Below are 13,546 nucleotides of genomic sequence, written 5' to 3' on the forward strand. Positions count from 1 at the left end.
CGGCTACAGCTCCAATTAGACCCCTAGCCTGGGAACTTCCATACGCCACGGGAGCGGCTCAAGAAAAAGACAAAAAAAAAAAAGAGTCTGGGGGAATCTCAGGAAAGGCGGTGCTCCCCTCGGCTCCAGCATACTCCTCACAGACTCTCCCCACCTTAGAACTGGCGGCAGGGCACCCAGACGTACCCCTGGCCTCTGCCCCCAGTGGCTGAGGGGGGGCTGGCCAAGACTCCATCTAACCTTGGAGGCCATCTCCTGAGGTGGTCCAGACCCGGAGGTAGGGGGTCCTGGCTGAGAGGACTCGTCCTAGCATCCTTGTCCTCTTTCTGTCTGGGGACGTTCTCAGCCAGGCTCCCCTATCTCAGGCTGAAACCCCCATAAGCCCCTGAATTTGATTTAATTCTTTCTCATGGGAAAAAGATAAAAAGAAAAAACACGTCTGTTACTTAATGTTCTGCAGAAGGGTACAGCGAGCACTGCAGATCCCATTCCAAAGGATTAATTACACGTAAAACAACAAGGGAAAAGAACATGTGACACTTGAAAAATTACTCTGAGAATCTGCTCCAGACATTGTGCCTGCCTGGTGGGTTAAAGAGGTGCCCATTGAGTGAACTTATAAAATTACAGCTGGGGAGTTCCTGCTGTGGCTCAGTGGGTTAGGAACCTGACTAGTGTCCATGAGGATGCAGGTTCCACCCCTGGCCTCGCTCAGAGGGTTAAGGATCCAGCGTTGCAGTAAGCGGCAGCATAGGTCAAAGATGCAGCTCAGATCTCGTGTAGCTGTGGCTGTGGTGTAGGCCAGCAGCTGCAGTTCTGCTTCGACCCTTGGCCTGAGAACTTCCATATGCCGCAGGTGCAGCCCTAAAAAGACAAATAATAATAATAAAATTACAGCGGGATATCACAACAGCCCATCACTCCTGCCCCAGGGAAAGAAAGAGAAGAGGTCAGAACATCTTCCCACTTTGAGGAGATCACTGATCGTGCCCACACGGCGTGGTTGTGAGTCTGCCCTGAGTTCAATAGAGCTCTGTGGGGTCAGATCCAGAATGCAGGCCGGACTACAATGGAAAAGTTACATCAAGCCAAGGGCTACAACTAACCTGAGTAAAGCCTGCATATCCTCTAACATTGTCCAAGGAACAAAGCAAAGGGACAAGAAAAAAGAAAAAAAGAGCTCTCTGGTGGCTCAACAAGTTAAGGAACCGGCACTGTCACTGCTATGGCTCAGGTCTCTGCTGTGGTGAGGGTTCGGTCCCTAGCCCGGGAACTTCTGCATGCCATGGGCACAGCCAAAAAGAAAAAAGACAACAAAAAGACAACCCAAGTTTTTAACTGTCTCTTTGTGAAAATTTGTTTCATTGAATGTTTGGAAACAAGGCAAGAGAGGAGGGCGCCATGTTTAATTTTGGAAACGTAACTGGGAGAGAATGGCTGAAATGTGTGCTTGTGCGGGAGCCTTGAGCCTGGGCTTCCAGAAGTGTCTGTGTGTATGCCGCGCACACACATGCTCACACACTCATAAGGGCTTCTAGAAATGTGCTTGCACATACGAGTATATATATATATGTACATGTGTGTGGGTGTGCACACATCGGGGACTTCTAGAACTGCACGTGCACATAGCGACTATACATCTGGGCCTGTGTGTGAATGAGGACACGTGGGGGCCACGAGATGCTCGGCCTGGGAGGGCAGTCTCACGTACCTCAGGGAGTTCACGATGGTGTTGAAGCTTCCTGGGGTGACCAGGACCAAAGCCACTGCTGTGGTAAACATCAGAGCTGGGGCTGGTGTGAAGCGACGCACGTGAACCATGGACAGAAGCCGGGGCTGGGAAGCAAAGCCTGGTGTCAGGTGGCCCCCAGGATAGCCGTAGAGGGTGTCTGTCCCCAGAAGCTCCTACCCTCTTCCCCTGTCAAACTCACTCACTCTAGATACCATTGTACCCAACTAGCAGTCCCCAGTTCCCACAATGTCCAGAGACAGGTCACTGTCACTTATCTGGGGTGACAGGTTGGGAGACCCATCCCTCCAGGTCAAGACCCAATAGCCTAGAAGGTGGGGCTGCAGCATGGAGAGCTGTAGCCGATGCCTGGCTAAATCTCTCAACTTTCTCTTCTTTTCCTTTCCTTTTTTTTTTTTTTTTTTTTTTTTTTTTTTTTTAAGGGCTGCACCTGCTACATACGAATGTTCCCAGGCTAGGGGTTGAGTTACAGCTGCAGCTGCCGGCCTACACCACAGCCACAGCGACACAGGATCTGAGCCGCGTCTGTGACCTACACCACAGCTCACGGCAACGCTGGGTCTCTGATCCACTGATCGAGGCCAGGGATCAGACCCACAGGCTCATGGATTCTAGTCTGGTTCTTAACCAGCTGAGCCACAGCAAGAACTCCTGATCTCTCAACTTTCTATTGCTCCCTCCACAAGACAGCAGGAGGGACCAAGAGGGGGGAGACAGAGGAAGAGGGGAGAGAAGACGGGACAGGCAGCGATGGAGCATGGAGAGGGATACCGGGTTACTGCGTAGATGGCATTATTCTTCAGCAAATACTGAGACCCTCTCTCCCCACCTCTGGGCTAGAAACGTAGTTTTCATCCACTGATGCTGGGCTCAATGAAGGGTTAGCAGGCATGTGTGGTTTAGCTTGGCCTCTGGAACCCCTGCCACCTGCTATGGCAAATAGATGCCCCAGGAGTCACTTTGGCCTGGGTCCCTGTGATTAGAACAGACTCACATTCAGAGTGAGAAGATCTGAACACAAGCCTGGGCCAGCAGCAGAGCTGTTGTCCTAAGCCACTGAGATGTGGGTTGTCTACCAGTCGGGGTTATTGCAGCGAAAGCTAAGGGCATGGCAGGGAGTCCCCGGGGGAGGGCCCAGGGAGTACACACCGGCTCTGCTCCTGTGGCTCCTCCCCACCGCCCCTGCACCACTACTGTCCACAGACACCCCATCACCCACAACCTCCACAGAGTGACCCAGTGCAGTGACCTCCCAAAACCTGGAAGTAAAGGGACTAGAGTTTCAATGGAGAGTTATGGATGCTTGCGTCCCATTCTTAGAAGAAAAGGGGGCCATGTCTTTAGGGAAAGTCCTGACTGGGGCTAAATGCCAAGCTTCCAGAAAGCGAAAGCTTCGCTCCAGCCTCCCTCCTGCAGCCCCCACCACCTTGCCCAGCCCAGATCCGACCCCATCTCTCACCATGTGGCCCTCTCTCGCAGCCACATAGCACACACGGCTTCCGCTGAAGAACAACCCGTTGACAGAGCCAAATGTCGCGAGCGCAACAGCCAAAGGCACCAGCCAGGCCCAGGCCCCCAGAACCTGGTTCCTAGGACAACAGAGGAATTGAGAGACAGGGGGCCAGCAGCAACCTGGAAGATGACCACCAGACCCCCTTGGAAACGGAGCAATCGAGCCCCCCCGGGGGCCAGCTGAAATCCTCATGGGGCGCCATCCTTCCCCCACCCACCTCTGTGGCCCTGAACACGTCACGTGACTCACTCACCCCCAGCTCACAGCCATCGCATCAGAGGAGAGGATCTCACTGGGCGACAACACTAGCAGGTAACTGATGTTGACCAGGAGGTACAGGCCGGTGACCAGGGGGATGGCGATCAACAGTGCACACACCAGGTTCTGCTGCAGAGGCGGGCAGAAGAGGCCACCTGTTGGCCCAGGAGGTCTTTCCCAGGCTCCCTGCCCATAGGGCACGTGCCAGGCCAAGGGTCACTCTGGCGGTGTGGCCCTCTTGCTTGAGCGGAGTCCCACCGTGGGGACGCGCCAACAGGCAGATGTGCTGGGAGGCTGGGCGGGGCACTAACAGTCAGAGCGATGGAGGTACAGGGGGGCTGGCGGGGTGGGGAGGGGAGGGGAGCCATCACCAGGGCCTTGTGCTGGGTTCTCCCTGAGGGTGGAGGAGATTCAGGCAGCTGGGAAGGGAAGGCATTCCCAGCAGGGGCGACCACATACGCAGAGGCGAGGAGCAGACAGGAAAGTCAAGATCTCCATAGCTGGCTGGTGGCTTATATTCCAGGACTCCAATCCCGCCTAGTTTCTGAGTCCCCAGGATGCAGGCCCACACTGAGGGCCCTTACACCCAGGGCTTCTCTTCTGATCCTCAGTCTCCTCAAGCAGAAATTGGGGGAGGTCCCTTCGTGGCTCAGCGGTTAAAGAACCCAACTGGATCCATGAGGCTGCTTGTTTGATCCCTGGCCTCGCTCAGTGGGTCAAAGATCCGGCATTGCCATGAGCTGTGGGGTAGGTTGAAAATGCAGCTCGTATCCCGAGTGGTTGTGGTGCAAGCCGGCGGCTACAGCTCCAATTGGACCCCTAGCCTGGGAATCTCCATATGCCACAGGTGCGGTCCTAAAAAGCAAAAAAAGGAAAAGAAATTGGGGATGCTTGGGGAATCTGTGAGATGGGGCTCCCCACGGCTCTGCCTCTCTTCAGGGTGTGAGGATCAGCAAAGAGGAAGGGAAGGAAAGGAAAGGGCCTGGCCACGGGGGCTCCTGGACTGATTGGCGCTGATGGAGCCTCAGTGCCCAACTGACCCACAGTCACCACCCCCTCCCCCCAAAAATGTACTGAACGGGCATTCAGTAAAAGTTGAGGAACAAATGAAAATGAGTGAAACCGGAGAGCAGATCGCTCCCTCCCTCTCCGCGCCCCCAGCCATGGACAACACTCTGGAGCCAGGAGCCAATGGAGGAAGGGATCTTCTTCCGGAACTTTACCCAGCATGCCCCAGGCTTCGGGCCAGTCTTGGAGAGAATCTGTAGATGCCAAAGGAAGAAGCCCCTTCAAAGTAGGGGAAGCACGTCCCTGGCACTCCTGGGGCTCCTGAACGGCTTTCTCTAGATGTCCTGGGGAAGACCTTGGGAAGGGCAGGCAAGCCCTGATGAATCGAGAGCCTCGCCTCTCGGTGTCAGACGGTAACACCAGGACGTGGCACAGCTGTTCCTGACACATGAAACAAAACAGAAGAGGTCCTTCCATCCTGAGATGCCGGGAGCTCACATTCAGACTTGGAACGGAGCTGTCCTGGTGGGGCTGTGCCACAGCCCCAGGCCGAGCTCCCCTACCCCACTAGATGGGACCCTCCCCATTAAGCATCAGCCCCTGAGGTGCATATCTTCTGCTCTCCAATATTATATAAAAAGCAGTTTCGGAGTTCCCATCATGGCTCAGTGGTTAACGAATCCAACTAGGAACCATAAGGTCGCGGGTTCGATCCCTGGCCTTGCTCAGTGGGTTAAGGATCCGGCGTTGCCGTGAACTTGGTGTAGGTCGCAAATGAGGCGTGGATCCCATGTTGCTGTGGCTGTGGCGTAGGCTGGTGTCTACAGCTCCGATTCGACCCCTAGCCTGGGAACCTCCATATGCCGCGGAAGTGGCCCTAGAAAAGGCAAAAAAAAAAAAAAAAAAAGAAAGAAAGAAAGAAAAAAAAAAAAAAAGAAGGCAGTTTCTAGAGCTTTCTCCAGGGTTGGGCTCTGCCCACAGAAATGTTCGGAGCTGGGTTTGGGGGGAAGGGCAGGGGGCATGGAGGATGGAGAGCATCTCAGAGCCCACTTCCGGTCCCTGTCCTCAGACACCCCACCCCCACACCCACGTTCCCTGAGACACAGGTATACTCTGTCCTTTCTGGTTCCAGTTCCTTCTTCTACATGGCTGTTTTGCCACCAACCACATCAGCCCTTCGAGGCTCAGATCTCGCCCTCCTCTTACAGGAAGCCCCCCTGACTACTCTGCTGCGTGGGGAGCTCCCCTTCTGCACTCCAGCAGCCAGTGGAGGCCACGCCCTAGCAAGCACATCTGCTTTACTGCCTCCAAGCCTGTGTCCTGTCTCACTTTTTCCTGTCCTCTAAGGGCAACGGAGGGCCAAGCAGGGTGGCAAATTCATCTCAGTATACCTGGACCTTTCTGGCTTTAACACTAGAAGGCCAGTATCCCTGGGAACCCCTTGGTCCTGGGCAACCAGGATGGTTGGTCACCCAGCCCAGCAGGTCACGTGGCAAACTTGCCATAGCAATGCAGATAGAACAGCAACAGATTCTCGCATGAGATGGGTCTTTTCAGGTCCCTTACAGTTCCAAAATCTGAGAATCTGGGGGCAAAAGAAATTGCCTCAACCACAGCATTGGCATGGCAATGACCTCCTCATCCTCCCAGGCCTGAAAATGTGGCTCCACCCAGGTCCAGGGGAGCAGAGTCCTGGGATGCCCCTCCTGGGGCCTTCGTTGTGGGGTGCACTTAGCTGCTAAGCCCCCACCAAGCATGACCCAGCCCCATGCTGAGTCAGAGGGAGGGGCCCTGGTGTGCCTGTGAACTTGACTCAGCTTGTCAGCCCCCTGGCCAGCTAATGAGCTGTGACAGTTACAGAGCCCCGAGTTGTGCCACAAACAGGTTTCTGGCCAAGATGCCACAAGAATGGTAAGATTTCCTGGTTTCGTTCTCAAGCACCTTAATTCTTCACTCAGATTTCAGGACACCTGAGCACAAGGCAGCCCCGACTTGGCACAGTTCTCCAGTTTCCTGAAGTAAGGTGTGGCAGGAAAAAAGCTAGAACTACCGTGTGCCTCCGAGGTCAGAGTTACAGCCAGAATTTCTTTTTTTTTTTCTGTCTTCTGTCTTTTGTCTTTTCAGGGCCACACCCATGACACATGGAGTTTCCCAGGCTAGAGGTCTAATCAGAGCTTCAGCTGCAGGCCCATGCCAGAGCCACAGCAACACCAGATCCTTAACCCACTGAGCAAGGCCAGGGATCGAATCCTTAACCTCATGGTTCCTAGTTGGATTCGTTTCCAGGGCGCCACAACCGGAACTGCAACAGCCAGAATTTCTAATGCCAGCAATCAGAGGGATGGCTTTGTTTTTGCTTTGAAACCCGCCTTTGTCCGGAAGTGCTCGATATACAGCAAACTAACGACCAGTGGACCAAATCCAGCCATTTGTTTTGGTAAATAAAATTTGTAAGCACAAAGCCCCACTTGTTGGGTGATTTATGGCTGTTCTCACACTACAGCTGAGTTGAACGGTTGTCACAGAGGTTGTGTGACCTGCAAAACCTAAAATAAACAAGTCTCCGATCCTTTGTAGGAAAAGTTTGCTGATCCCTGCTCTATAGCACATGGGTTTATTAAGTGGATAGCTTTGAGCTCAGGGCCTGCATTCTCAGAGAGAGGAGTCCAGCCCCCAGGAACTGAGTGAGCCAGTGTCCCTGCTCTGGAGCCCCCAGCCCACCCCAGAACCAGTCTGAGTACTCACCATCATTCTCCTGAAATTGCCATACACTCTGCAGCTGTTTACAGCACTCAGAGCCCTAGCCATCACTCATGGGGGATTATACCATTAGATACTCCATGAGGCAGGCAGGAAGCTATTGTAATCCTATTTTATAGGCCAAAAACTGAGGCACAGGAAATTACATGCAAAATAGAAATAAAAACTAGGCCCCAGGACTCCTGTCTGTCTCTGCCTTTAAACTTCAGTCTCTAAGCTCCTCGGCTTCTCCCAAGCCCCACACCAGAGGCACTGAGTCAGACCCTGAGAGCTGTAATGGGCCTTAAACCAGTCCAGAGACAGAAAAAGACTTGCAATGTTCATTCTATGAGAATTTAAAACTCCTGCTTGGACAAGAAAAAACAAAGAGCATCCTAAGCAAATGAATTTGTAGCAGAGCTAATATTTATAGTAACCATCCAGTCCAAAGTTTCCATCTGTTTCCCAAGGAGCCCTGCAGACCCCTCCCCCGCCCCTCCCCCAAAGGCCAAGACTAGCCAGGCCCAAGTTCACAGGCAGGGTGAGCCAGGCAGAGCTGGCTGCTTCTTCTCTCCTGCATCATGAAGCTCTGCCCAGGAGCGGCCCCCATGCTTGGCAAGTATGAATTAAGAGCGTGCTACAGTGCTCCGAAGAGAGCAATGCAAGAGGCGGCAAGCTGGGTCACCAGGCATGGCCTCTTACTAGAGGTTAGAAAGACCTGTTTTCACACATGAAAAACAGGAGAATGACGTCTACTTCCCAGGGCAGGAAAACGAGACCATGGGTGTGAGACAATAAGGTTCTCTCCTTAATTGAGAAGTTATTATTTATCTAACTGCATGAAGAAATCAGAATAGACAATGGGCTGGCCTTCAAGGCCCAGGAGTGCACGAAGGGAGTCCCCCACTTTCAGCCGATTTCTCGGAGTCTTAGCTCAAATAGCAATCACTGGAACTGTTGAAGTTTGGAGATTTCACACACGCACACACACCCCCCTCCCCAAAGCGGTAGCATAGACTCACATTTGGATTCTTGAGTTCCTCCATCACATAGTTGAGGCTATTCCAGCCATCAAAGGACCACATGCCCTGGTAGAAGGCCATGCTGATGTGCCCGGCCTGCTGTGACGTGTTGTGGAAGGCAGTCAGAAGGGCTTCCGTGCGGCCACAGCCCTGGCCCAGGACCATGATGCCGCCCCCGACGATGACCAGCAAGGAGAGCACTTTGGCAGCCGTGCACACGTTCATCAGCATGATGGTTGCCCGCGAGCTCCAGCAGTTGACCAGCAGCAGCAGCAGAAGGCAGGTGGCAGCCACACCCTTGAGCATGGCCTGGGGCAGGGAGGAGCAGCCTGGATAAAAGGGGACCACGACATACTGGGCAAAGCTCAGAGAGACGGCAGCGATGGCGGCTGGTCTGCTCACCAGCACAAACGTGTAGATGACCAGGAAGGCTGGTAAGGAGCCAAAGGTTCGTAGAATGTACGCATATTCCCCTCCGGATTCGGGGACCAGGGTCCCCAGTTCAGCATAGCACAGGGCACCCAGGGTGGTCAGAAGACCACAGACCGCCCAGACCACAAGACTGGCCCCGGGGCTGCCCATGTAGACCAAGACCCCCTGTGGTGACATGAAGATGCCAGAGCCAATCATACAGCCAGCAATCAGGGACACGGCACTCCACAGGCCCATGTCCCGTCTCAGCCTCAACCCCCCACCAGCTGGCTCCTGCCTGGCCACCCCCTCACCGCCATCTCTTTGCTGACTGCTCTCCATCTCAGGACTCCAGTAGTCCCTGTATCGAACTGAGCAGAAGCAGATGCTCTGATACCTATCAGTGCTGTGCGCTTCCTGCAAGAGTTAATGATTACAGCACCTGAAGGAGCCTGCGCCAGGGATCAGAGAGCCAGGACATGGCATTTAGGAGGGACTGAGCCTTTATGGATTGACCAGACCCTGTCCGGCAAGACCCCAGTAGAGGCAGTTTGCAGGAACTGTTCACTGATGCAGCTCAGGAAAGGTCAAGGAAAGATGGATTTTAGTAGAAATCGCCATTGCCCAATTCCACAGCAATATGAGTGTGGAATAATAGTTGCATGAGTGCTCTGTGCCAACAGTCTGATTGCTGAGCGATTGCACATCAGAAGCCCAAGAAATCTCTGCGACATTTTTATCAGCCAAGCACCAATATCCCTCTTTTGTCGGGATTCCAATTAAAACTGGCATGAGGGGAATTCCTACTGTGGCTCAGCGGGTTAAAAACCAGATGCTGTCTCTGTGAGGATGAGGGTTCAATCCCTGGCCTCTCTCAGTGGGTTAAGGATCCTGCATTGCTGTGGCTGCGACACAGGCCTGTAGCGGCAGCTCTGATTCAACCCCTAGCCTGGGAATTTCCATAGGCCGCAGGTGGAGGAGGAAAAACAGAAACAAAACTTCTCTACTCTAGAGAAGAACCAAGACGACCATAGGAGAGGATCCAAATAGATCAGGACAGAACTTGTTCCCTTAGCAGATAGGGAGCAGGTGGTTAAGAGCAGAGAGGCTGGAGTGGAACTGCCTGAGTTCCAATCCCAGCTCCAGTCCTTCACAGTTATGCGACTTAGACAAGGTCTCTGAACCTCACCCTATTCACTTGTCAACTGATTACAACAACCACATAGGGTGGCTCGAAGGATTAAACAACATAAAACCCATGCAGTAACATAAAACCTATTCGGTAGCTAGAATATTGTATGGCATAAAATGAACTTTCTTTATATTAGTTAACCATTACTATCTAGCTAGAGTTTCATTAGTTCCCTAGAAATAAATAGATGGATAGATAGATAGATAGATAGACAGACAGACAGACAGACAAGTAAGTATATATTGAATTCAAATAATTTTGTTGATCTAGGGGTACTATTCCTTTCAGAATACTGTGTATAACGTTTTTATTGATCTTCATTTGTATTTTTCAAATTGGGCTACAGAACCTTTACTAGTATTGTTCAATAAGAAAAATAAAGATTGGTGAAACTCACTGGCATTTGGGGTGAAGATACTGGTGCCCAAAATGGGCAGAAAGGCACTTGCAGTCTCCTGAACAGACCAGCCTAGCTCAAACCAGCCATACAGTCTAGTTGGGTCTCAGGTACATGTGCAATTAATAAAACTTCTGAAAGAGGTGAGGGACTTTGCTGTCACTGGTTCCTGGGGTGTTTATCCTGCCTCCTCCCCTTGCTACTCTGAAGCCTCCTGGCCTTTCGTAAGGCCGTCTTCAGAAAATCCCTGGGAGTTCCCAGTGTGGTTCAGTGGGTTAAGAACATGACTAGTAACCACGAGGATGGGGATTCTATCCCTGGCCTCACTCAGTGGGTTAAGGATCCAGTGTTAGTCACAGATGCAGCTCGGATCCCACATTGCTATGGCTGTGGCAAAAGCCAGAAGCTGCAGTTCTGATTTGACCCCTGGCCTGGGAACTTCCATATGCTGTAAGTGTGGCCCTGAAAAGAAAAAAGAAAGAAAGAAAATCCCCAGAGAAGGGGCCCTCCAACCTTCAAAAGGAAGTCCTCCAACCACTCTCCACCCAGTAGGAAAAGATAGAAGGGGGCAGAGAAGCAGATTTTTAAAAAGACTGGATCAAAAAATTAGATGGTAGAGTTCCCATTGCGACTCATCAGTAAAGAATCCAACTAATATACATGAGGACACTGGTTCGATCTCTGGCCTCGCTCAGTGGGTCAAGGATCCAGTGTTGCCCTGAGCTGTGCTGTAGGTGGGATCCGGTGTTGCTGTGGCTGTTGGAGCCCTAGCCTGAAAACTTCCACATGCCGCAAGTACGGCAATAAAAATTTTTAAAAAGCCAAAAAAAAAAAAAAAAAAAGTCAGCAAGAGGAGGAAGGAAGAAAGAAGGACATAGGGCAGAATCCAAGAAAGTCCAAGCACAGAGCTGCCAGCCTCGCTCCCCCTCAGAGTCAGAGCCAACCTCTTCTCCTGGCATCAATGGGTGACAATACGTACACGGCACTGCCACCCAGGGAGGCTCTCATGAGCCTTGGTGTCTCTTTCCTGGGGTTCCATAACTTAGACGTGGTTGACTGTTCGTGTGGCTGACCTCAGTTTCCAGCCCCTCGGGAGGTGGAGCTGATATTTCATGACCCAAAGCCCCCACCCCAAATCACACTGTTACTATCTAATCAGCCCAAGGCCCCCAGGCAAATGGAGACTCTCTGATCAAGCATGACATTCCAAGGGCTGAGAGATTACCTCCCAGAAGCCAAGGGCAAGGTTTAGATCTCTCTTGGGGCAAAGTTAAATTCTTCACTACACAGAGTGGAGCTACCTGTGACCTGAAGAACATTATGAGAACATAAATGTTGTTTGGGTCTCTTTTGGGGGTGGGGTGCATGACCATGATACGGAGCAGTTCCTGGGCCAAGGATCAAACCCAGGCCACAGCAGTGACAACACCAAATCCTTAACTGATACGCCACCAAGGAACTCCAAGAACATAAATATTGTTTTGTTTTGTTTATTTTTAGGGCCAAGCCCAAGGCACATGAAGGTTCCCAAGGGGTCCCAAGCTACAGCTGCCAGCCTATGCCACAGGCAGAGCAATGCCAGATCCTAGCCAACTCTGCGACCTACACCACAGCTCATGGCAACTCGGGATGCTTTAACCCACTGATCAAGGCCAAGGATCAAACCCAAATCCTCATGGACACTAGTCAGATTCGTTTCCACTGTGCCACAGCAGGAACTCCTCAACAGAATCTTTATTAGCTCCACTTTCCATCTGAAAATGGGGCTGATGATTCTGCCACAAAAGTGTTCATGGGAATAAACCAAAAACCTTTATATCCCATCATCCTGTGAAGATGAATGGAGTTATGTTAACACCAAAAACTCCTGTTCTTGCCCCCATTTTTTTTCATTTCTGACTGCCTGAAGGATATGGACCTCCCGGGCCAGGGATCAGATCCGAGCCACAGTCTCAACCTAAGCTGCAGCTGTGGCAACACTGGATCCTTAACCCACTGTGCCAAGCTGGGGATCGAACCTGCGTCCCAGCTTTCCCAAGACACTGCCAATCCTGTTGCACCACAGCAGGAACTCCATCCTGCTCTCGCCCCCATTAATTAGGCAGGATCTCCAGGCCGCTGCAAAGCCTCCACAAGTATTTCTGGGAATTCTCAAGAAATCTCATTTGGGCTCAAAACCAGCCTACCAGCCTGGCTGAATATGGCATCCACTCAGCTCTCCCTCCCGCTCCAACCCTCCCAGTCAGTGTCTGATGCCAAGGGGCAGCAACTCTTTCTGCAAAGGGTCAGATAGAACCTTAGGCTTCAAAGGGTGCGCAGTCCTGATCACACACACCTCTTTTTTTTTTTTTGGCTGTGCCTGAAGCATGTGAAAGTTCCCAGGCCAGGGACTGAACTCAAGCCACAGCAGCAACCTGGGCCACTGCAGTGACCCACAAGGGAACTCCCGTACAGTCCTAGTCACAGTTTCCTCACCTCGGCCGCTGTCATCAGAAAGCAGTCACAGACCATCTATCAACCGATGAGTGTGGCTGTGTTCCAAGAAGACTGTTTTTGTTCTTTTTGTGGCCGTACCTGTGGCATGTGGAAGTTCCCAGGCTAGGGGTCGATTCAGAGTTACAACTGCGGCCTATACCACAGCTATGTGGAATCCGAGCTGCATTTGTGATCTATGCCGCAGCTCTCAGCAACACCGGATCCCTAACCCACTGAGTGAGACCAGGGATCAAACCCCCATCTTCACAGAGAAATGTCAGACCCTTAACCCGATGAGCCACAACAGGAACTCCTGAAAACTTTATGGATAATGAAATTTCAATTTCATGGAATTTTCACATCCCACAAAACACTATTCTTCTTTTGATTTAATTTTTTTAATGGCCGCACTCATAGCATTTGGAAGTTCCCAGATCAGGGATTGAATTTGAGCTGTGGCAACGCTGGATTCTTTAACTCACTGCATCTGACCAGGGACCCAACCTGCACCTCTGCAGAGACCCTAGCTACTGCAGCCAGGCCCTTAACCCACAGCACCACAGTAGGAACTCCATCTTCCTTTGACTTTTTTCAAACTTTTTAAAATATGAAAACCATTCTTAGCCATTAAAAAAATTAGGCAGCAGGCCAGGAGCTCCCCTGGTACAGTGGGTTGAGGATTTGGTGTTGTCACTGCAGAAGCCTGGATTGATGTGGTGCAGGTTCGATCCCTGGGCAGGAATTTCCACATTCCATGGGCGTGGCCAAGGGGAAAAAAAAA

The 13,546-nt window shown here is 51.8% G+C and overlaps 1 protein-coding gene and 1 long non-coding RNA gene across 6 annotated transcripts in view; both read right to left on the bottom strand.

Moving 5' to 3' along the window:
• Positions 1 to 13,546, bottom strand: part of LOC146404936 (uncharacterized) — a 639,839-nt gene that overhangs the window by 330,140 nt on the left and 296,153 nt on the right. The gene's annotated exons all lie outside the window — the stretch shown is intronic.
• The window catches only part of LOC100523732 (b(0,+)-type amino acid transporter 1), a 34,324-nt gene that overhangs the window by 1,824 nt on the left and 18,954 nt on the right, over positions 1 to 13,546 (bottom strand). For 3 of the 5 annotated variants that reach the window (XM_013996317.3, XM_085019870.1, XM_013996314.3), the window contains 4 exons: positions 8,291 to 8,619; positions 3,517 to 3,650; positions 3,210 to 3,339; positions 1,712 to 1,836 (listed from right to left, as the gene is read on the bottom strand). In XM_013996317.3, coding sequence (XP_013851771.2) covers positions 1,712 to 1,836; positions 3,210 to 3,339; positions 3,517 to 3,650; positions 8,291 to 8,619 — 718 coding nt within the window. Of the gene's footprint in view, positions 1 to 1,711; positions 1,837 to 3,209; positions 3,340 to 3,516; positions 3,651 to 8,290; positions 9,171 to 13,546 lie in introns of those variants that run through there. The other 2 variants (XM_013996318.3, XM_005662717.4) reach the window with 2 other exon arrangements.

The sequence above is a fragment of the Sus scrofa genome, chromosome 3 (genome assembly GCF_054392235.1).
Source record: "Sus scrofa isolate SSC_HxYL_T2T_F1_AM1 chromosome 3, Sscrofa_HxYL_maternal_Yorkshire_Landrace_v2.0, whole genome shotgun sequence".
In the NCBI taxonomy this organism is placed as follows: Eukaryota; Metazoa; Chordata; class Mammalia; order Artiodactyla; family Suidae; genus Sus; species Sus scrofa.